Raw genomic sequence first — 25,037 nt, 5'->3', positions numbered from 1 at the left:
AACATTATTTGCAGAACTGCATGCAGTTGATAGGTGGGAACTTGAGAACTCTGCTATAACCATTCTCCCATTTCTTTCTCTGCATGCACAGGCAAGGCAATGAACATTAATTGTATAATTATTTAACCTATGACTCTAGAATAAGACCATTAAGCCTCAAGATTCATACCCAAATTAGTATTTTCAAACTTGATGAAAACATGAAATGTAACATTTTTTTTAAAAAAGGCAACAGGTACAATTGACTTCTGCATTTAATTAATTAGGGAATAAAACATTTTAAGAAAGATAATCCCTTCCACAATAAATTTCAACAAACTTTAAACGTTTCCATCACATGCTATCATAATTTTGTTTAGCTATAATTTAACAAAATACTTTTTAAAATAATTACACGAATTTCTGAAATACTCCTTGTGTTATCCTATTTTTTTTTAATATTTTTTCCTCAGGTCCTCCCATGCCATCTTCTTCATCTAGTCAATCCGTTATTGAACATTTACATTCCCCTCCTCCATCTCCAAATCTCCATGACAACCAGACATGGTTGCTAAGTACTAGTGCTATCCAGCCAGTTCAGGACTCTGACACTGATGAGGACTATACTGCCAGCTCTTACCTAGTACAGACCGGTCCTGTTTCAGTTTTTGCCTCAGGTCATGGTAAGAATAGGACATCTTGTCCATAGTTTTTCTATTGCATCTTGAAATAAAATACTCTGACAAAAATTAATTGTTTTTACTTTATGTATGTTTGAAAATGTATATGAAAATAATATAGATTTATTTTATTTATTAAACAGAAAAAAGTAGAAGAACTGAATTATGTTAACTTTTCCAATATTAAAATAAAAAAATCTAATTCAGATATATTAGGATAATAATTATAACAGCAGAAGGTATTCTTAACTATAAAGATTTTGGAACTCATATAGTCCAATGTCTACTCAGAAGTAAACAGGCTTACATTAATTGGGATTTATTCCCTGGGAAGTTTGTATATAGTGACAGCCTTAGCTCATCTTATAATTTAAAGTTGACCTTTTAGAATCTTTGGGATTTAAGTTACTTATGACTAATTAAAGTTCTTCTGCTTACATTAGGATTATTTTAGATACAGGTATATACAACCTGGCTGAAAGGAACAGGTTTCTCTGCTCAATTCTCCCAAATTTTCTTTTTAGATTCTTAGAAATGCCCTACAAAGAACCAGTAGACTCTTGTGTAAAGGGGCATGGAAAAAGGAAAAGAGAGTTTTGCGAAATGAGTTACATATTTTATGCTGAGAGTGGCTTAAGAATGTCATTGGCAAATATACCTCCTTTTCTCACAGTATAGCTCACCTTATTGAAGCTTCCACAGTACTGTATACATTATTTTCAGGATTTCCCTCCATTGCAACTTATTGGCTCTTAAAGCAACATTACTTCAGACTTTCACCATTTAAGCAAAGATAATTTTTTGAATGAGATTAAATATTGAGAATCATGATACATTACTAATTATATAAAATTATAATTGCAATACAATTGAGTCAAATTGAGAAAATGTTTTTCTTCAACTATGCTATGAAATTGAAATCTATACATCAAAGAATCCATGTCTTAGGAATGGTTTCCACTTTGAATTAAATTTCATACCATGTGTTTAGAGGTAATCTGAAGTCTCATAGCTGTTCCTTCACTGTGACTGCTACTCTTCCAGAATTGCCATTGGAACAAAGTGAGAGCCAGATAGTTTAGACAAATTTAATAAATACATTATTGCTTACATTCAATTTCAAACAGTTTTCCGCATTAAATTCTTTAAACGAACAAGTACTAGGTTAGCACTCCTGCTACATCATCAGATTGATATAGGGTGGAGATGTACAGATGTATGAGAATGTCTATGCACCTCTGGCCAAATTGTTTATTTCAGTTAATTCCTTAGCAAGATAGAAGCATGTGCAGACATTTGAACTCTATTTCAGTCAGATGTTATAATATCTCTTTTAGCAGAAATATATATTTTCACATATTCTCCTGCTGTCTTATTTATAAATTTATTCCTAGTGCTTTTTTGGTTTCCTAAAAATCTTCTGTACTTGCTTTTGGGATTTTTTCCCTACTGTTCCTTATAGAATTCTATATAATTCTGCTATAGTATTTCTAAAGTATTCTTCGGTACTGCATGTTGAGATTTTTTTCTCATAGAAGTTTGGGTGCTGAAGGTAATTCCATACTTCTTAGTTCTTTCTAAATACTTAATTATTGATATGGATTTGAATATTTCAAATTGTTGTCTTGCTGAATATCAAAACTTTTTTCAACGTGTTTCACTGTCTCTGGCATATTAGATTTCTTTCCAAGGAAAATTCAATGCTAGAACTTTTCCAAATCAGTCTAACCTGCAATACAGAAGCCATAAATCATTCTAAAAAACTTGATACAGGAATACTCCTCACAATTATTTGAATGAAAATTATTAGAAGTCTTTTCTTCAAAAATCCTCTGAAGTATGTAAAATAAAGTTTTGCTAAGTCTGAAATGTTTTGAAACAAAAGAGTTTTGTATTGCTAAAAAAATATAGAACTGTTTTGTCACAACCATATGAGATGCATTTGGAGGAAAAAGGATGTAATATTTTTAGAAAAAATACCTTGTTAACTGTTAAACAGTTTTAATAAAGTGGGATTCTTTGGCATAGGGAATATTATGCAGATGAAAGGAAAAATGGACTTGACTAAATATCAACATATCCGAAAATCTTTTCTTTTCTAATATCATCACCCTTTACTTAATAACTAATAAAAATGCTGTTGTTTATATTGATAAAAATGCTAGTTGCAATCCCTGATTATTCCTATGTAGGACCTCATAGTGTTGAGAGATCAGTTGAACGTCTCTTTTTGCAGTGTTGTTGTTTTATATGAATTACTATAAATGGATAGTTCTTGATGGATTTTAAGAGTCTTGGCAGTTTGTTCATTACATCTTGGATACGTATATCTAGAAGACATTACACCTTCCCTGATGTCACATAAATCTGTACAATGCAGAAAATGTTCTACCACAACATGCTTTTCCCCCCTCAAAGTGATGCTTTGAAATCTTCTGATCTTGGGGGCAAGTGACTTCTACTCTGTGGAGCTGGACATGGGAGGCTTGCTCAAAAGGTTATGCATTATGAGATTTTATTTTATATTGTTGAACTCCCTCAGCAATAAAAAGCTTCCTGATCCTCTTGCTCCTTTGGGTTATTTGCTTCCACTTGTCTTTCTTTTGTTCAGTTGCCTCTGACTCTAACCTGCCAATTTGTCAAAAATGTCCATCAGTTACTGCTTGAGATCTCATAAGTTCATTTTTGTGTTCATCCATTATAATATCTAGACATCATGTCGTTTTTATCCTATCTTCAGTGAAGCTTGCTTTGGAATTATGTGTCCATTTAATGTTTAGCTTAATTATTAGTGCTTCCATTGAGTGGCGACAGGTAGTCCTCAACTTACGACCACAACTGAGCCAAAAATTTATGTTGCTAAGTGAGAAATATTGCCCCATTTTATGACTTTTCTTGCCACATTTGTTAAGTGAATCACTGCAGTTGTTAAATTAATAACATGATTATTAAGTGAATCTGGTTTCCCCATTGACTTTGCTGGTCTGAAGATTGCAAAAGGTGATCACATGACCTCAGTACACTGCAACTGTCATAAATATGAACCAGTTACCAAGTATCCAAATGTAAATCACATGACTGGGGTTGCTGCGATGGTCATAAATGTGAAAAATTGTCATAAGTCATTTTTTCAGCGCTGTTTTAACTTAGAATGGTCACTAAGCGAACTGTTGTAAGTTGAGAACTACCTGTAATTTTGCATCTATCATATTATGATTTATTATTGTTGTAAATAAAGGTATTCTCAACAATTTTCTCTGGAATAATAAATTCAAAGGCATCAATTTTTCTTCATTAAGAGTACCTGATGATCCAACTTCCACACTTATCGTTTACAATTGGGGAAACCGTAGCCTTGACAGTATCTAGGTTTTTCAATGTGTGGTGCCTGTGCAGTTACATCAACAGTCATTAGAATCCTCTTTCACCATTGTTTGTCCTCAGTTCCTCTGATTATTTATCCCGATGCTAATAAAAGTTTTAAAGCCAGCCACCATTTGGACAATTATTGGAAAGAATAAAATATATGAAAAAAAGAAACATAGGATCCCGTTGATAAACAAATGACAATGTTCCAAGTACTATGTGTCTTTAGGGGCACATTACATAAATACATTGTAGCTAGTATATTTTGTCAGTTTCCATTCTATTTTTTTTAATTACTAGCATTAAGCTTGGTAAAATCATACCCTTATTTTAAGCTACCTAATTTAAAAGAAATTAATTTGCAATCCTGTGCAAATTTACCAGTAGTACACATGCACAGTATTGTTCCATCAATATTCAAATATAAATAATAGAAATAATATGCACAAGACCTGTCATTAATATGACATGATAGCAGTGTTCCAATATCTCAGGGGCTGCCACAAAGAAGAGGGAGTCAGGCTATTCTCCAAAGCACCTGAAAGCAGGACAAGAAGCAATGGATGGAAACTAGTCAAGAAGAGAAGCAAGTTTAAGGAGAAACTTCCTGACAGTTAGAACAATTAACCAGTGGAACAACCTGCCTCCAGAAGTGGTGAATGCTCCAACACTGGAAGTTTTTAAGAAAAGACTGGACCGCCGTTTGCCTGAAATGGTACAGGGTTTCCTGACTAAGCAGGGGGTTGGACTAGATGACCTCCAAGGTCCCTTCCAACTTATTATTATTATTGTTATTGTTATTGTTATTATATTACACGTTAGGGATTCATTCCTATTTCCTTGATACTAGAGTAAATACTTTGCACATTACAGTTTATCTAATTCATGTGATTTTTTTTTGTATGATTAGGAGATCTGTTTTGACTTCTAGTTACCACAAACACATATTTATGCAATTTTACTGGCTACAGAATTAATGTGCTTTTCATAACTTTGTTTTCCTAGTCTGACCCGTATAATATTTAAGAAATCATGGTTGATGGGTCAGATAACTGGAAGAGAAAAATGTTTGTATCATCCAAAAAGGAAAAAAGGAGAATCTGAGGAATTACAGTGCAGTCACAAATCCAGGCACCTTTTATTAGGCTTCATTTTCATTCTCAAAAGCTTCAAATTCTCAGAACAGTAACAAAGTCGATAGAATTTTCATGTTGAAAGTTGTTTGTTTGTAGCATCTGATTCTGTTATTGAATCTAATGCCTACAATTCATTAAAGCTGATGGTTGGTGGGGGGTGGGGTGGTTAGATTCATGCAATTGTCCTCTTGTTGGTGTCATGCACTTAGAAAAAGATGCATTATGTTACCTAAATTATGTGCACAAAATGCTACCTTCACCTTCCTAACCTAATTTTTGTTGAGTAGAGTATAGCAAGTTTATGAGAAGGTATCTTTTTAAACTAGTTTAATGAATTTCTAAAGGCTGCAGTTTATGCTGTGGTATGTGAATTTTCTAAGAAGAAGATTTTGGAAAGAGCTAAAATACAGTTGAAGTGACTTAACCATGCCAAAAGAACAAGTTGAATTTGCTTCCATTTTGGCTTTTTTGGGGAGGGGAGCTGCTTTAATGTATAATAGCACTGCTGCACTATAAGGGCAGGTTTTAATTCTACCTAGATTGATTCAAGCAGTAATTCATGGAATTGATCCAGTAGTTGGGAAAAATATGTTAATGACTATATCATACCCATCCTTGTTTCATTGATTGATGTTTTGACCATGCCATGGTTCAGATCAATAAACAAGGAATGCTTTGAATATGGGCGTGGTTAACAAGTATTTATATAAAAGCAGCCAGCGTTGTCTGGTTGCCTAGGTAACAAAGGAAAAGATTGAGAATTTTGTGTTCAGAATATGTTATTCTGTCTGTATCCTCGAGTCCTGACAAATTATTTTGTGGTCTATTTCACAGCAAGCAAACTGCAGAAATAGTAGCAGAAATTTGGAATTACATTATTTCTTGTGATTGCTCCTATTAAATATAGTGCAATTCATTTCTGAATAAATAGGAAATACGATGTAGATTGTAGTCTTCAGTGTATTCTCTTTCATGTGAATGAAAAAAAAAGGTATTCCAAGGGTTAGTGAACTATGTCAATTACTAGTTAATCACATAGGGAAGTATGTGGTCTGCTGAATATTTGCAGGAAATGTTTGCTTCTTAATTGAGTACATTTAAAGTACACTTCATTTACACACATCAAAGAAAGTTTATATGATGTATGTGGAGGCACAGATCAATTATTTTTTATTCCCACTTGGGAATTATTAGTAAGTAAACAGGAGGACATGTGATTTCATCTCAGAAGTTCTTCTCCATTGGAAAAAATATTTTATCCTAATTTGTATTGAAAGCAGTGTGATAATAAGCCACAATCACACATTATGTTATTGGATAAAAGATGCAATTATGTAATGATCCATGATGTCTGATGGAAATACATAAGTTGTATTGTTTGTGAGATGACATCATAATGATATATTTTCCTTTTTTGGCTTCTCTTAGACATAAGAGACATAAGAAAATAATTTTGGATGAAGTATAAAATAGTCCAGATTAGCTAATTTCATAATATTATAGAAGGAAGCAAAAGAAGCTAACAGAAGTAAATGGTTCTGAATTCAGAAAAGGTAAAGGAAATTGAAAAAGAATTCAGAACAAAAGAATTAGTAAATGGCCTTTTAAATGAGTGTCAACCTTAGTGAAACAGCTGTTCTTTGGCAGTTTTAGAGTAATACTATTAGGTAAATTTCAGAGATGGCTGGAAGGGAAAGCATGCATGTCACTCATATTTTATTTATTTTATTTATTTGATTTGTATACCGCCCTTCTCCCTAAGGACTCAGGGCGGTGAACAGTGGCATAAATAACAGAATGCACAAATACAGATATTGAAAACAAATTAAACCCTAATTTTGCCCAAATGCAGAAGATAGTTACCTTAAAACAATAATTACAACAGAACCCGTCAGACCAGACCTGATTGCTCAAACAGATATGTTTTTAGGTCGCGTCGGAAGGAGCGAAGGTCGGGAGCCATCCGGAGCTCAACCGGTAAATGGTTCCATAGGTCAGGTGCGCCCACAGAGAACGCCCTCCCTATGGGAGCCACCAGACGGCATTCTCCAAACGGCGGAACCCTTAGGAGGCCCTCTGTGGGAGCGCACTGGACGGAGGGACGTTGATGCTGGCAGCAGGTGATTCCTAAGGTACTCCGGACCCATGCCATGTAGGGCTTTGAAAACCATTACCAGCACCTTGAATCTTACCCGGAGGACAACTGGGAGCCAATGCAGCTCACGGAGTAGAGGTGTAACATGGGAGTATCGGGAGACTCCCAACACAACTCTTGCGGCTGCATTCTGTACCAGTTGGAGCCTCCGAGTGGTCCTCGAGGGCAGCCCCATGTAAAGAGCATTGCAGTAGTCTAAACGAGAGGTCACGAGTGCATGAGTGACTGTACGTAGGGCATCTCGGTCTAGATAGGGCCGTAATTGGCGCACCAGGCGAACCTGGGCAAAGGCTCCCCTAGTCACAGCTGTTATGTGGTCTTCCAAGGAAAGCTGTGAATCTAGGAGGACTCCCAAGTTGCGAGCCCTATCTGTGGGGGGTAATAACTCACCCCCTATAGAAAGAGATGGAATGTTCTGAATATCCCGAGATGCCGGTACGTACAGCCACTCAGTCTTGTCAGGGTTGAGTTGAAGCCTGTTCTTCCCCATCCAGACCTGAACTGCTTCCAGGCAACGGGACATCACATCAAGGGCATCACTGAGGTGGTTTGGGGTCGAAATAAAAAGCTGGGTATCATCAGCATACTGGTGATACCCGACTCCAAAACCACGAATGATCTCACCTAGCGGTTTCATGTAGATGTTGAATAGGAGAGGCGAGAGGACCGATCCTTGAGGGACTCCACAAGTGAGAGGCCTCAATCTCGATCTCTGCCCTCCTGTTAATACCAACTGCGAATGTCCCATGAGATAGGAGGAGAACCACTGGAGAACCGTGCCTCCCACTCCCAATCCCCTGAGACGCTGCAGCAAGATACCATGGTCGATAGTATCAAAAGCCGCTGAGAGGTCTAGAAGAACTAGGACAGAGGAACAGCCTCTGTCCCGAGCTCTCCAGAGATCATTTATTAGTGCGACCAATGCCGTCTCTGTGCTGTGTCCGGGCCTGAAACCCGATTGGTACGGGTCCAGATAGTCAGTTTCCTCCAGAACCGAAGGGAGCTGATGTGCCACCACACTCTCAACAACCTTAGCAAGAAAGCGAAGGTTGGAGACCGGACGAAAGTTGTTTAATGTAGTTGGATCCAAGGTAGGTTTCTTGAGGAGGGGTCTCACCACCGCTTCTTTCAAGACGGAGGGGAAACAACCCTCACTCAGGGAGGCGGATATCACCGCCTGGAGCCAGATTCGTGTTCCCTCTCGAGCTGAATAAACCAGCCAAGAAGGGCACGGATCTAATAAACAAGTGGTGGAGCTCAGTTTCCTCATAATTCTGTCCACTTCCTTTGGCGTCACAGGGTCGAACTCGTCCCATATAACATCGACAAGATCACCCATGTTCTGATCGTTAGACTCTGCCCAGTCGGAGTCTAAGCCGGTCCGAATCCGAGTGATTTTGTCTGACAGAATTAACTACAGAATAAATTTGTATATCTTCAATATGTGAATTTTATTTATTTGTTAAATTTATTTGCCACCTATCTTGCCATAGGGCTACTTTGGGCAGCTTATAAATTTTAAAATGTTTTACATTTTTAAAAGTGTATGCCAATCTTCAATTAAGACTTGAGTTCAGGGGAAAATCAATATTATTAAGATGATAGAAATAGAAATAACAATAATCTTTAAAGAAATATAATTCTGATTTCATTTTAATATTTTAAAAAATCATGAGCGGGAAGTGGATTGATTCTTGATTCTCATCATCAACATCAACATCCCTTGTTTTTAATTATAGAAAAATATAGGTAGTATTTTTAAAAATAGTTTGGTGTAGAATTTATAGGATTGCATTAAAAATTTAAAATTGGTTATCTTTTTCACTATTTCTTAAGGAACTGATTAAAATCATTATTAAAACTACTTTAATTTCTATTATATAAATGAATATTAATTGATGCCAAATTATTTTATTTGCTGTATGAAATGAATTTACTACAATAAATTCATTTCACAATATGATAAATTAATCACTGATTTATCATATAAATTTCATTCTGTGCAAATTTATTTACACCAGTGGATTACTTCAGTTAAAAGCTCCTTTTTATTTCTGTCTTAGCAATTCTATAATAACAGGTGCAGAAAGGTGATATGTAGATGCATTTATGCCAGGAATATCCAGCACTTAGAGTTTGGTGTAGTGGTTAAGGCAGAGGTCTTCAAACTTGGCCCTTTTATATGACTTGTGGACTTCAACTCCCAGAATTCCTCAGCCTGGCTGAAGAATTCTGGGAGTTGAAGTCCACAAGTCATAAAAGGGCCAAGTTTGAAGCCCCCTGGGAGAAAATGAGTTCCACCTTATGCATCAAATTGGGTGCCCTTGGGCCAGTCAGATCTAGGAAGGAGAAAATGGCAAATCACTTCTGAAAGCTTGCCAAGAAAACTGCAGGGTCTTGTCCAGGTAGTCACCTGGAGTCAATAATAAATTGAAGGCTCAGAAACAGACCATCATTTTGGTAAATATATGGTTATTTTTGGCCCGTTACCCCAGCATATATGTTTCAGTTCTTTTGCCTTGATGATAATGACAATGCATTTAGGAGTTAAATGCATTTGTCATCATTTCAGAAAAACAATGGAGGCCCAAAATTTGTATTTTTTTATCTAAGTGGGGAGAGAAAACAGTTTTGTTCCAACCATTATGTATGCATTCATCCTTTTACTGTTGGCAACATATGTTAAAATGTGCTTCGAAGGAATATCTTCCAAACTCCTAGATTATTTCTTGGCTTCTGCAAATGCACAAATGCATATATAGATAAATGTTTCTTGATTCATCAAAAGGCTTTAATATAATACTAGTGTCATTTTTAAGAGGCCAGCTTTCTAGAAGAGCTTCTTTATAGACAATTTGTTCTGTGTATTATGTCTGGTATTCTCTTCAAAGTTGTATATGCAACTTCATAAAGAAGTAATAATTTGTGAATGATTTGTGAATGTGTTTATATATTGGAAGAATAATAATCAGGATGATACAAATGAAACATGTCTATTTCATATCTATTTTCCCTGAAATATGTGACATTTATGCAAGTTCATTGATTTGCACTAGCATATAACCATTTGAAGCATATTTCTGGGGCAGCGACAATGCTAAGTATTTTATCATGCATATACGAAGATCAATATTTTTAAATTTCTTTGTTCAAAATGCTGCAGGAAAACAGCATAACTTTTAAAAATTAATAAACCTTCCCAAGTCCTTCCCAAATTATTTTTTCTATCTCTTTCTTATAATTGATTTGATTAATTTATCTTCTTCTCAGCTTGCCAAAAAGCTGTCAGGATTGCACTTCCACTGCAAAAAAGTGTACAGTTCTGTGTAAGCATTTAGTTTTTCTGCCAAAAGTGATTTAAAGTCTCTCCTCATTTCAACTTTGTCAAACCAAAATCAAATTCTACAAAATGTTGGACAATTAGTTATAATAAAAGCATTGGATATTAAATTTACTTCCTATTTTTTTTTAAAAAAATGTTTTTTAGTCTTTTATTTGAGTGAGATGCCAAAAGCAATTATGTATTTAATTGTAACTACACCATTCTATCTGCTTCAATATAATTCCAAGAATAATTCTGTTGACAATAGAAATTTAGAATAAAACATGCATATCAGCAAGTGCATAATATCATGAAAACTGATAGCGATAACCATATTTTACACTTATATTTGAAGTACAAGAAAAAATTAACCAGAAAGATACATTTTGAGATAATGAATGCTTATGAAATTTTAAGCTTGCTGCTTAATTAAAGTCTATAAGAAAATTCTGACCTTGGGAGTAGGGAAGGAATGAGTAAACTGTTAAGAGGGAACTTTCAGAAAATAATCCTGAGAAGAGAAAGTACCTGAAAGTTATTACAATAAACCCATCTTGGTTTTCTTTAGAATAATGTGGGGCAGAGAGAAATTTGGAACAAGCTAAAATATCGTAACTAAAGTAATCTTATTAGGACTGGAAAACCCTTATGGACTTTTTATTTTAAACGAACAAAAAATGAACTAATGATTTATGGTTTTTATGATATATTACAAGGATATATTATGATAGATTATGAGATAAATAATTGTACTTATAACTGTTGTAAAGTTCAGAAATTATTACTTTGTAACTTTTTTATTTCTTTCCTATTTCTTTTACTTTCTTTTTCTTGCTTTTTTAGCTTTTTTATTTTTCTTACTTTATATTAGTTTGTATTTGTTTATCTTCCTTTTTAAAAATCTTTAGTGAAATTGTATGAAAATAAAGTAATCATCAAGATTAAGGTGCTCCTGGCTCGTTTGATCTTATCCTTCTTCCAAAAGAAACTGTTTCTGGACTGGTTTACTTCTGATCTCTACTGTGATACCTGGCCTGGATCATCTTCCTGCAAAAAGTATTTATTTTATGTATTTTGTATGGTTTAGCAAAATGTAGTATAGTGCATGAAATTCACAGAAATTTCTGCTTCTGCAAGAAAATAGAAAAGGTGTTACAACTTTAGTTATGCAGATCTGCCTTACACATGCACAGTGGGTTTCTGCCAGATCATGAGTGGACAGTTTTATTAATGGAAGTTGTTACAGCATAACAGAAACACTATATAGGCTAAGTTCTTTCTACAAGACAGATAAATGGGTAGCTATCTTCATTAAAGGAAAACAGTTTAAGCCAACACACTATAAAACAGTCAATTAAATTTATTTCTTATCGCTGGATAAGACAGTTCCAATATAATGTTATGTTGGCTTTTTAAGTAATAGAAATAGTCTTAGTGTAGGTGGAGTAAGGCAAAAATCCTTCCTATACAGGTAGTCCTCAAATTATCATCAGAATTGGGATCTTAATTTCCATCGTAAGTTATTGCAGTTGTAAATCAAGTCAAACCTGATTTTACAACAATTTTTACAGTGGTTCTTAAGCAATTCACTGCAGTTGTTATGCGAATCATGCAGTCATTAAATAAATCCAGCTTTCCCTGATGGAAGTTTTTTCTCAGAAATTGGCAAAAAATGTTGCAAATTATCATCATGTGACTATAAAAAAGGTAAAGGTAAAGGTTCCCCCACACATGCGTGCTAGTCGTTTCCAACTCTAGGGGCCAGTGCTCATCTCCGTTTCAAAGCTGAAGAGCCAGTGCTTGTCCGAGGATGTCTCCGTGGTCATGTGGCCGGCATGACTAGATGCCAGAGGCGCACAGAACGCTGTTACCTTCCCACCATAGTGGTCCCTATTTTTCTACTTGCATTTTTACATGCTTTCGAACTGCTAGGTTGGCAGAAGCTGGGACAAGTAACAGGCGCTCACTCTGTTATGTGGCACTCGGGATTCGACCCGCCAAACTGCTGACCATCTGATCAACTAGCTCAGCGTCCTAACCCACTGAGCCACCCGCATCCCCATGTGACTATAGGATGCTGCAATTAGTCATCAACATGAGCCATTTACCAAGAGCTCAAATTGTGATCATATGACCACAGGAGAGGTGCAGCAGTCATGTGAATATAGATCGAAAGTCATTTTTTCTGAAGTAATAATTTGAACTGTCATTAAATGAACAGTCTCAAGTTGAGCATCTGTACCAATTTGCCTTTTCTCTGCAAGGCTTTGTTCCATTAATCCTCCAAGACAAATTTTCCTCTTCATGAATCAAGGCAGTTGAGTCCAACGTTGCCAAACTAGGTTTTTCTCCAGCCTCAATGGTCTCTGGTCTTTGACTGTAACAAACTTACTTGACTTGACTTGCCTTGACTTGAACTGTCATTAAATAAACAGTTGTAAGTTGAGCATCTGTACTAATTTTCCTCTGCAATTAAAATTGGCATAGTAAAGAGCTTGAAAGGTCCTGAATTTCTATAATCTAGTATGTTAGATATAAATGGAAAATGAGTTAGATATAGTGGTTAAGGTGTCAGGCTAGAAACTGGGAAACTGGGCGTTCCAGTCCTTACCATAAGCACAAAGACAGACAGTAACTTTGGACCAATCACACACACTCAGCCCTAGGAATGGGACACACTACTTCTAAAAAACCTTGCCAAGACAACTGCAGGGACTTTATTGAATGCTTAAACAGAATGGGGAAAAAAGGATAACATTGCTGCAACTGCCAGGCTAGGAAGCTAATATTAACTTCCCATTTCCACATAGATAGATATGGGTAGTAGAAGCAAAATGTTCCAAAAAAAGATGGGCAGAATAATAATTTATTTGTTTTGTTTTGATTTAATTTATATGCCGCCGAAATGTAGGTGGTATTTATTTTGACAAATATGAAAAGAACAATTCTGAATTAAAACAAAGGCCCTCCAAGTCCTATTTCCCATAGTTAACATGATAGAAATGTGTTAGGCCTAGTCGAAGAGCAACGTAACACAATTCAACCAAAGTTCAGCACTTTATTTGCTTATGCAGATAGTCCTCAACTTACAACCACAATTGAGCCCAGAATTTCCATTGCTAAGCAAGGCAATTGTTAAATGAGCTTTGTCCCATTTTATGACCTTTTTGCTACAGTTGTTAAGTAAATCATTGCTGATTGATAGGTGAATCATGTCATAAATTGAATCTGGCTTCCCCGTTGATTTTGCTTGTCAGAAGCCAACTGGGAAAGTTACATATAGTGATCACATGACGCCAGGACATTGCAAATACATGCCAGTTGCCAAGTGCTCAAATTTTGGTCACATGACCATGGGAATGCTGCAACAATCTTATAAGTGTGAAAAGCAGTCATACCGTATTTTCCGACGTATAAGACAACTGGGCATATAAGACGACCCCCCAACTTTTGAGATGATTTTCAAGATTTTTCGTCTTATACGCCGGAAAATCAGCGAGCCTGGGAAGGCACGCCCTCCCCTCTCACTGTGGAGGAAGCAGGGCAGGCTGGCGTCTGGCGGGAGCTGGCAGGGCAGTCCTGCGCACGCGCGCGCTCCCCAGCTGTTAAGGAGCACTCCTTAGCAGCCGGGGAGTGCGCACGTGTGCAGGATTGCCCTGCCGGCTCCCGCCCGACGCTCTTCCCTCTTGAGGCAGCATCGCTCCCCGGCTCCTAAGGAGTCCTCGGGGATGCTGCCTCAAGAGGGAAGAGCGTCGGGTCCTGCCGGCTCCCGCCCGATGCTCTTCCCTCTTGAGGTTTTTGAAGAAAGGCGTCACTGCCTGCAGTTTCGAGCCTGAGCTCCACCGTCCAAATGAATCTCACGCAACGTCCCAACAGGCCCTCCGCTTTCATTTCCGCTTCGGATAAACAAATTAAAGGGAGATTGTTCGTACGACTCTCGGTTTCAGGACAGCGACGGAAGTAGAGGCAGTGATCAATTTCCTGTGTCCGATGGACAAATCAGGACCCAGTGACGCCCAAAGAGGTGGCGCCTTCCTTCTCTTCCGTTGCGAGCTGCTCGAGGGATTCCACAGGTAGCTGCACGTTCTGGTTAGGGAGGGCGGCTCCTCCTCGGCTTTGGAGACGAGGTGGATCGGGTGGGGGGGGAAAGGGGAAGGGACGCTTTCCTCTTATTTTCTATCGCTCACCTCCTAGCCATGATTCATGATATTTACAGCTGCCCGGGACATTACGTACTTGTAGGGTAAGCCTGGGGGAAGGGAATTATTGGGAGGAGCTGCGGGAAGGCGTTAGGGAGACAGTGGAGGAAGAAAGTAGCAATGATTTCTTCCCACCTTCCCCTCCCCGGTGCTAAAAGGGAATTTGGGTGTACCCGGAAAATAACATTGTCGGCGGGATCTAGGCGGATCTTTGGAAGGAGTCTAGCTGTTGCTGGAGTCTTGTCTTCTAACCCGCTCCGTAGTGATCTTGCTGGAACGGAAGGTTTGCTTCTCCAGGAAAGCTAATCAGTATTAGAAAGTTAGCACAGGAAGCGGTAGCTTCTGTTCCTTTCACAGCCAAGAGCCGGAAAATGTTTCTTCCAAGATTTGGAATCGCAGTAGAAAAATAACTACATTTGGAACTTTTCGGCATATGGTAAATGCCAAGAGAAATACAAACAGGTTGAATGGATTTTCGGTCTGGCCAGCAAGATCCAATGTTATGTATGGTAACTAAATCATAATTAAAGCATTAATATATATCCAATATGTGTGCACAAGACAGATAGAGATCTTAGCAGGGCCGTTATTTTACTCTTGGGTCCTGCCGGCTCCCGCCCGACGCTCTTCCCTCTTGAGGCAGCATCCCCGAGGACTCCTTAGGAGCCGGGGAGTGATGCTGCCTCAAGAGGGAAGAGCGTCGGGCGGGAGCCGGCAGGGCAGTCCTGCACACGCACACGCTCCCCAGCTGCTAAGGAGTGCTCCTTAACAGCTGGGGAGCGCGCGCGTGCGCAGGACTGCCCTGCCGGCTCCTGCCAGACGCCAGCCTGCCCTGCTTCCTCCCGGGCTCGCTGATTTTCCGGCGTATAAGATGACTGGGCGTATAAGACGACCCCCCAACTTTTGAGATGATTTTCATGGGTTAAAAAGTCGTCTTATACGCCGGAAAATACGGTAAGTCACTTTTTAATGCCATTGTAACTTTGAATTGTCGCTAAATCAGTGGTTTTAAGTTGAGGACTACCCTTACCATATAAACCAGGGGTCGGCAACCTTAAACACTCAAAGAGCCACTTGGACCCGTTTCCCAGAGAAAAGAAAACACTGGGAGCTGCAAAACTCGCACGCGCACATGAGGAGGGAAAATTGATTTAAGAGTTTAATTAAAAAGAAATAGAGGATGCTATGCAGGAGTTATCTCTCTCTCCCTCCGTCCCTCCCTCTCTCCCCCCTCCTCTCCCTTTCTCCGATCTTCTGCTCACCTGGCAAGATGGCTTCACACTGTTCTCTAACAAGCTGACAAACATTCTTATTGGGCTGGCTCTCCTGCCCTTGGTCTGCCAGTCCTCTTCCCCCTACTGACTGTGTGTGTGTGTGTGTGTGTGTGTGTGTGTGTGAGAGAGAGAGAAAGAGAGAGCTGCTGCTTTTTGCTTTCTGCTGCTTCCTGCGGAGACACAGCAAAGGCAAGAGCCCCACCCAATAAGCTTGTCAGCTTGTCGGAGAACAGCGTGAGGCTACTCTCTTTTTTTTACACATACACACAAACAGAGAGAGAGAGAAGGGAAGCACAAGTGCCTCTCTGTCTCTGTCTCTCTCTCTCTGGAAATGGTGGAGGACAACTGAGAGCCGCAGAAGAAGGCTGAAACAGCCGCATGCAGCTCCAAAGCCACGGGTTGCTGACCCGTTATATACACTAAACCTATACTACCCTAAGTTAACCAATATACCTGGGAAAATCTAGAGTGCGGCTAGCCAAAATCCATTCCTCTTCTCCCAATCCAGCGCCTGACTGTGCTTATGCTTCTCTCCTTGGAATGTGCTATCTCCTTCCTGGGAACCGTCTGTTATTGTAGTCCATCACAGATGGCAAACGCTCATTTCTCTTTGCTTTTTTTAATTTCAGTGGTATTACATACTTACATTGATAGTGAAAGAACTGAAACTTCGTTAAAAACATATGATAGCATTATATTACCAATATTTACAGGTAATCCATGACTTAGACTGTTTGCTTAACAATTATTGTTTGAATTAAGAACAGCCTCCAAAAGAGTGCTTCACAGCCTGCAAGGCACTTTTCACAAAACATTGTACCATCCTTTGTGGTTACATAATTATTATCTGAGCGTTTAGCAACCTGTTCACGTTTACACTCAGTTTTCATGATATCAAGACCATGATATCACCATTTGCAATCTTTTCTGCTGGCTTTCCCAGAAAGTCAGTGGTTGTAAGCCGCTCTTGCCTGCTTAGAGGACTCCCTCTCATCTCTAAGGACTAGCTGAAAGAGCTCCCTGCTGAAGAATTTCAGTACCATGCAAACAGATATGGCACCCAAAATCTTAGCCCACATGGAGCAAAATCTTTCAGCAGAGAATTCTTTCAGCCAGAGATGATAAGTAGCTGAAATCCAAGCAGAATTTTCAGCGTGAATGGAGAGGTAGTGCAGTAAGGAGCATGATTGCCTTGGTGGGAGGGCAAAGTCCAGGGGACTCAATGAGCAATTTCTAAGAGGTACAACACTAGTTACACTACTTTTTAAGATGGGGGAAAAAGATGTATCTATGATTACCAATTGGTCTTAAATACTACTAACAGCATATATGCAGAAAACTACTTGACAAACTGACTGTAATTAGAGGATTCTAGCAGAAATGAAAGTAAGTTTCAAGAAGGTAGAAGATGATTGAAGTGGGACTTGTAATAAGCTATCAGGGTGGAAAAATGCAAAGAATGCAGACAATGAGTTAATGCAAAGAATGAGTTAAGAGCTGTTTAACTCATTCTTTGCATCAATCTGCACACAAAAAGAAACTATAGCCCAACCTACCAAAAACCTAACTGTAAAAGACAGAATAGAAATAAAAATTAAAATAAGCAAGAAAACAGTAAGAGAACACCTGTCTTATCTAACAAACAGAATTCATTGGGACCTGATGGGTTACATCCCAGAGTTCTGAAGGAGATGTTATCTTAGAACCATTGTACCATACCTTTCAAACATCCTGGAACACCTGGGAACTACCTGAGGATTGGAGAAGAGCTGAAGTGGTTCCCATCTTCAAATATGAGGGGGAAAAGCAGACCCAGAAAACTACAGGCCAGTCAAGCTAACATCAATACCTGGAGATACTGGAAAAAATAATCTAAAAATTTATAGAAACAAATAAAGTTATAACTAGAAGCCAGCAACGGTTTGTTAAAAACAGATAGTTTCATTTTTAGACAAAGTGAATAAATTAGTAGACCAGTGAAGTGCTGTGGACATTGTATACTTAGATTTCCAAAAGGCATTCGACAAGGTAGATCACAACCTACTTCTTGGTAAGCTAGAAAAATGTGGGATAGACAGCATCACCACCAGATGGATTTGTAACTGGCTGACAATCTGTATTCAACAAGTAGTTCTTTATAGTATTACATCGACATGGAGGGAAGTAAGCAGTGGGTTACCACAAGGTTCCATCTTAGGCCCCCACTACTATTCAATATCTTTGTAAATAGATAAGGGAATAGAAGGGGAACTCCTCAAATTTGCAGATGACACTAAGCTAGCAGGAATAGCCAACACCCCAGAAGACAAACTCAGGATCCAAAAGACAGACTTGAACAATGGGCCCTACCCAACAAAATGAAATTTAATGTGGAGAAAAGCAAGGTTTTACACTTAGGCAGGAAAAACCGACGGTAGAGGTACAGATTAAGCCATGTGAGTGCTAGTGGACAATCACTTAAATATGAGCCAGCAGTGTGCAGCAGCAGCAGCAGCAGACAAGCTAATAAAATCCTTGGTTGTATAAATCGAGGCATAAAATCAAAGTCACATGACGTATTAGTACCATTTTATAAAACTTTAGTAAGACCACACCTAGAATACTGCATCCAGTGTTGGTCACCACATTATAAAAAAGATGTTGAGACTTTAGAAAAAGTACAAAGAAGAGCAACTAAAATGATTAAAGGCCTGGAGACTAAAACTTGGAACTGTTGCAGGATTTGGGTTTGGCTAGTGAGTCTATAGAAAAGAAGAAAATAGTGAGGACATGATAGCAGTATTCCAGTATTTGAGGGGGTCAGCTTATTTTCCCAAAGCACCAGAAGGCAAGACAAGAAACAATAGATGGTAACTAATCAAGGAGAGAAGCGACCTGGAATTAAGGAGAAATTTCCTAACAGTGAGGACAATTAACCAGTGGAACAGCTTGCCTTTAGAAGTTGTGAGTTTCATCACTGGAGATTTTTAAGAGACTGAACAGCCACTTGTCTCAAATTGTATAGGGCCTCCTGCTTGAGCATAGGGTTGGACTAGAAGACCTCCAAGGTCCCTTCCAGCTCTATTCTGATTGACTGATTGATTAAAATAAAGCCATATTTCAAAGGTGAAATTATAAGATTGATAGCTACTTGTGTTGACAATTATTTAATTACTTTTTTAAACTAGATTTGTCCACTTACTAATTTTAGATTAAGTAATGGCAACAATAAAGACTGTAGAAAGCAACATTTTAAGAAAAGTCTTTCTATTAGCAAATAGTGTCCTGAGTGTTGTTCTTTGATAGGAAGCAGGATTGATAAATGTGAAATCTAGATCTGCTTAAAAATAATTAATTATTGGTTCAAGTTGAGCTTCTACCCTTGAGGTCTAGTCCTATTAATACTAGTTCATCACTTTTAGGTACAGAAGAAAATCATCTATATTTGCCTTGTTTCTATGCTTTGAAAATAATAGATACAAATTATTTTAGCACTGTTTTTATTATTAGCATAAATAGATGATAATTTCCACAACTGTAATAATTAAAAATAGATTGTTAAAACCACAGAGGAAACATAGTCCAAAAATCTTTATATATGAAAATATTTTATATAGTCACCTTGCCTTTGTTTAGTATTCTATTTATAGTAAGCTTTACCCCAGGAGGAGAAAATAGGGAAAAATTATTGTGCTCCAAAATTTTCAGTTTTGCTTAGGGATGTTTTCCTGAAGCCTGATTAAAATTTATTCACATATAACATGTCCAGTTAGGATTAGAATAATGTTTCCTTTATATCAAAAACTAGCAGAAAGGTTAAATTTGAATTTTTTATGGATAGTGGAAGGCTTCCATTTTAGCTTAATTTTACTCTTTAGCAAATATTTAGGGGGAAAAATTATGCTGACTCAATATCTGCATTTAGTGTTAAGCTTTCTTGACATCTCAGCTAAAACTGGCAAGCAGTTAGATTCAGAGTGATTTTTAATGACTAGTGTGAATCTTAAATTCTATTTGTTATTTGATGTTTTATTGAACAGAAAAATAGGGAAGTTTCATTTACGCAGTTGTTTCTTGATGTCAGTGCTTAAAAACTAGCAGAATGGATGATACGCAAACACAGTCACTCATTCACATTTCTGTTTTAACATACTCCTGCAAAAAAAAAATTCAGTCCTAGAAAAATAATTACAGAAAAATACATAAGGACCCAATATATGCAGTTCGCTGCCTTAAATGTTCTGCCAGGACTAGCAGGAAAGATAGATTCAGGGTAATTTCTTTATGGATAGTGCATTTCTTATATTTCTTAATTTCCTTCATTTTGATTGCTGAAAATAATTCATAGAAAATATATTGTGACCAAATATATTCCCTTAGGCTTATTATTAAGCTAAAAAACTAGGAGGATGGTTAAATTCAGGATGATTTTTTTAAAAGGATACTAGACTCCTACATTTTTGTTTTGTGTGAGTTTTACTCCTGGAAGCAACATTTGACCAAATGTATAATCAACAGTAATCTGCAACTGAGGTTAGGTTTGAGACTCTTTGCAGCTTATGGTAACAGTTACTTGAGGGTTAGATTCTTGAAGTTTTTTATGTAATGTAAGTCTTGCATTTCTGTTTCAGTTTTTCTTCTTGAGAAACAATTAGAATAAAATTTGTTGAGACTCAGTATATAAAGTTGGGATTTTGTTAAATTTCATTAAAGTCTGGATTAAAAATTAGTTGGACTGTTAAATTCAAAGGTTTGAGGTTTGGTGTGGTTTTTTTTTGTTTGTTTTTTTGCCTAGTAGGAACTTAATTTTTTCCTTTTTGATCATGTCAATTCCCAAACAAAACTTGGAAAGATATATCACAACTAGTATCTTCAATTACGGTCAGTGTTAAGCTGCTATGAATGAAAACTATTTCCATTGGTAAACTTTCATTAATGTGGTTCACTGAGTAGCTATGCTGATAAAACTAAATTTAGAGCCTTGTTAAAAATAATTACTGGTTTAAATTTGGCTAAAAGGCCTCCCTTATTTCTAGTTAATCCTGTTCACTTACAGTAGAGGACCTATATTGGCTGTCCTCTTAAATACTTGTAGGAAAGGATAAGAAATTAAAACAGGACTAAGGTAGTAAATAATTTTTATTGATACAGAGATAGATAATGAATTTTTTACAGATGCAGTACATGGCAATAATATGTTGATATCCTAGAGGCAGGATATTTTGAATTTACTTCTATAGTAAAATATTGAAGAATGGTTTGATTTAATATCCTTTCCTCTGCATTTTTTGGCATATCTAGAAGTGAATATTAAAAAGATACCCTGATACAATACAATATCTTTTGGGGAAGATATATTTGAAATAGTAGCTTATGTTTTCTTTTTGTAAAACGTTTTTACAATACTTAGTTATATCCTGTAATTTATAACTTCAGTAGTCATTCAAATGACTTTTATATTAGCTGCTTACTTACAGACCAGAATTCTAGAATTGTATAGAAAGTTGCAAAATTGGGTCTGGGTGTTTATTAAGCCATAGTGTTACTATTTAAATAAAAATTGTTTTTGTTTTTAATCATTTAGTTGTGTCTGACTCTTGGTGATTTTATCAGCAAGTGCTCTCCATGCTATTCTGTCAAGCATAGCTTCTTTCAATTGTTGTATGTTTAACTTTGCATCATATTTGATGCTATCAAGCCAGTGTGTTTTTTGCTTGTCCCTTCTTCTTTGTCCACTAACCATTTCTAGCATTATTGCCTTCTCCAATGAATTTGCACACATAACATGGCAAAAGTAAATCAGATGTAGTCTTACGATTTTAGTTTCTAGTGATGTGTCTGATTTTATACACCTCTCTGTTAGTTATTTTGGCTGTTGATGGTATATGCCAGACACGTCAAACTCGTGATGTCACGCGACATATCGGGACTGTTTTGCCATTGCCGGCAATGGGATGGGTGCAGCTTCCATGTGATGTGTCTGGTCCGTGGGCGGGCAGTTTGACACCCTTGATATACACAATAATTTACACCAGCACCACAGTTCAAGGAATCAGTTCTTCTATCATCCATTCTTAGTGTCTAACTCTCACACCCATACATCATTATAGGGAAGACTATTGCTCTAGCCTGCTTTTTGTATTTATATCAACATCTCTGTTTTTTTAGATCTTATTCATGTTAACCACTGCAATGCTGCTTAAGATTACCTTGCATTTGATTTCAGCAGTAGAACTGCCATTGTGAACAATTTTGGATCCAAGGAAGAAAAATTCTCAAGCTAATTCAATTTCCTCCTTGTTGATTTTAAATGCCTCATGTCCATCTGCAGCTGTTGCTATTATCATTGTTTTCCTGATATTAAGACTTAATCCTACTTTTTTCATTTTCGTCCTTGAGTTTCCAGATTATTTTTTCCCTGTCTTCCTTATTTTCACCCAACAGTGTTGTATCATCTTCCTTATTAGCCAATAGTGTTGTATCCAGTGGTGGTATTCAAATATGTGAACAACTGGTTCTCTGTGTGGATGTTGCTTCCGGAAGTCTCTTCTGGGCGTGGGCAACAAAAAATTAGCTACAGGTTCTGCCGAACTGGTGTGAACTGGCTGAATCCTATCACTGGTTGTATCATCTTCACTCCAGCATCAGGGAGTTCTAATTTCTGCATGATCACTTAAGCATACAGATTGAACAAAAAAGGTGAAAAATACATTCCTGTCTAACATCCTGAGCTACTCTGGATCAACGTAAAGTGTTCTCATTTTTGCCTCCTAATAAATGTAGAAGTGACCTGATGAGTATGATCAGGTGGGTTGGAACACCAAGTTCATGCAAAGCTGCCCATAGCTTATTGTGTTCTACACAGTCAAAAGTTTTGCTGTAAATGATAAAATACATATATAGATCCTTTTGATATTCACATACCTTTTCCATAATCCATCTAATATTGTCAATGTGATCTTGAATGCCACACCCCTTTCTAAAGCCAGTTGTACATCGGGTAATTTTTGATAGATGACATTCTGTAGCCTCTGTTTAATGATTTTTTAAATAATATTTTATTAGTTTTCTAATTTTACAATGAAACATTTAAAAAACAATGTGGTGACTAGGTTAATCAATAATTCAATAACATACATAAATCTTTAGTAAAAATCTCAGGTTTACAACAACAGATATTTCCTCTCTTTTAATATCTACTATCTCATATTAGGCTAGTATAGTTATTATTATTATCAACTAAGTAAAACCATCTTTGTTACATTTATCAATAATTTTTAGCTTATACATATCTTGTGTTTGCATTCAATCCTTATATACAATCAGTGTCCTGTTATAGTTTTTCCCCAAGCTTTATTTTCCCATCAATATTCAAATTAACATTTGGTATTTATAATTTCCAAGCTTTAAGTAACCAAAGTTTCCCTTATCTCACCTTCTTCCTTTTTTCCTTTTCATAACAAAATCTAATATTCTAAATACACATCTTATCTATTTGCATATAGTCTTGTTCTGTTTTCTAAACGTTATCTATTTTCCACCATATTAAACCAAAAGTCTATTAGTATTATTACACAACTTACCTATTTGATTATAATATTACTTTTATTTTCTAAAAAATTATCTATTTTCCACCATATTAAACCCTCTAATCAGTAATATGAAATCCCCTCTAATAAATCAAAACCCTAGTTTCCTTCAGCCTTACTTTGGCTTTCTTCCTTTGCCAACTGACCTTCCATGTCAGTACTTTTGGATCATCAAATAGTTCTCCCTCTATTATTATATATATTATTTGAAATAAGACCATTCAATTACAGTTTTTTTGGAAGAACTAGCCCATTTGTATTTATTAGATCACTTCCTTATTACTACAATTTCCCACAATTGTCCTGATAGGTTTATCTTCCATTCAATCTGTTCTTCCTTTTCCTCAAATTTCTTCTGATTTATGTAAAAAGTCTTTTCCATTTTCTGATTTTTCCATTGGCTGGAACTGTTGGTCAACTGGGTCCTCTATCTTAGTGTTTAATTATTCCACTTCTCCTGTTATTTTCTGCATCGTTAGTTCTTTGGTTGTAGTCAAGGTCTGGGTTTGTATATCTAAGCTGGCAACTTGTTCTTTTGTGTTGCATCTTATTTTGTCACAAGCTGAAAGAATGGTTTTGTGTATTGATTTCAACATAGAAAGGATTTTTTTCCTGATCTTCATTCATATTCTCTTGATAATATGTTAAGTTAAAGACTTTAAAATTGAATATTGAAAATAGTTTTTTGTTTTTTATAACTGGGTATGGGACATCTATTTCATGTGTTATAGGTAGTCTTTATAGTAGAGATTGTTTACCAAGTAAGAATTTATAGTCAAAAGTATTCCATCATCTCGTGTAATAACAGATGCTTCTCATGTAAAGAAATAGGAAAGCAATTCCCCAAATATAACTCTGAAAATCAGTAAAGGTTTACATTCATAGTTCAAAGAGGCCAGATATGCTGCCCAAAAGTTCCTTCTTTACAGCTGAGTTTTTCACAGGTGGTATCTGTCAAGGTCAAAAGAGTTTTTTCTAGAGTCTGGGCTTCAAGCCAAGTCTCTTTTAGGCAATAACAAGTTGTAATACCAATGTCACCGATGTCGTATAAAGCTTGGTTTTTATCATAGTTTTTCAAGGTTTATTTCTTTTTTTTAAGATAAAAACAAACATCTCCAGTAAGAATAGGAAAACTTTTAGTCCCCAAGTTTCAAAAACATATGCATCCAATTAGATTAGAAGTATTCTTATAATTGCTGTGTTTTCCCTGGGTAGTTTATCGCCACTGTTCTTAGAGGGTGGGGTAGAAATTCCCTTCCCTCTCTCCTCACGGGGGAAAAAGTATTTTGGCAGCTTTTACAGGAAAATATATTTAAAGTCTTAAAGAGAAGATCAGATCTTACCCAGTTTCATCCGTG

The 25,037-nt window shown here is 36.8% G+C and overlaps 1 protein-coding gene across 3 annotated transcripts in view; it reads left to right on the top strand.

Moving 5' to 3' along the window:
* Positions 1-363: 363 nt before the first annotated feature.
* TENM3 (teneurin transmembrane protein 3) overlaps positions 364-25,037 on the top strand; it is a 255,087-nt gene continuing 230,413 nt past the window's right edge. For all 3 annotated transcript variants that reach the window (XM_081333123.1, XM_081333122.1, XM_081333121.1), the window contains exon 1: positions 364-662. In XM_081333123.1, the coding sequence (XP_081189249.1) occupies positions 461-662 (202 nt within the window). In that variant the 5' untranslated portion in view covers positions 364-460. The remainder of the gene's footprint in view (positions 663-25,037) is intronic.

Source organism: Vipera berus (assembly GCF_964194415.1).
Source record: "Vipera berus genome assembly, chromosome: 7".
Classification (NCBI taxonomy): Eukaryota; Metazoa; Chordata; class Lepidosauria; order Squamata; family Viperidae; genus Vipera; species Vipera berus.
Note: the sequence above shows the minus strand (reverse complement) of the source record. Positions and strands in the feature narration are given on the sequence as shown.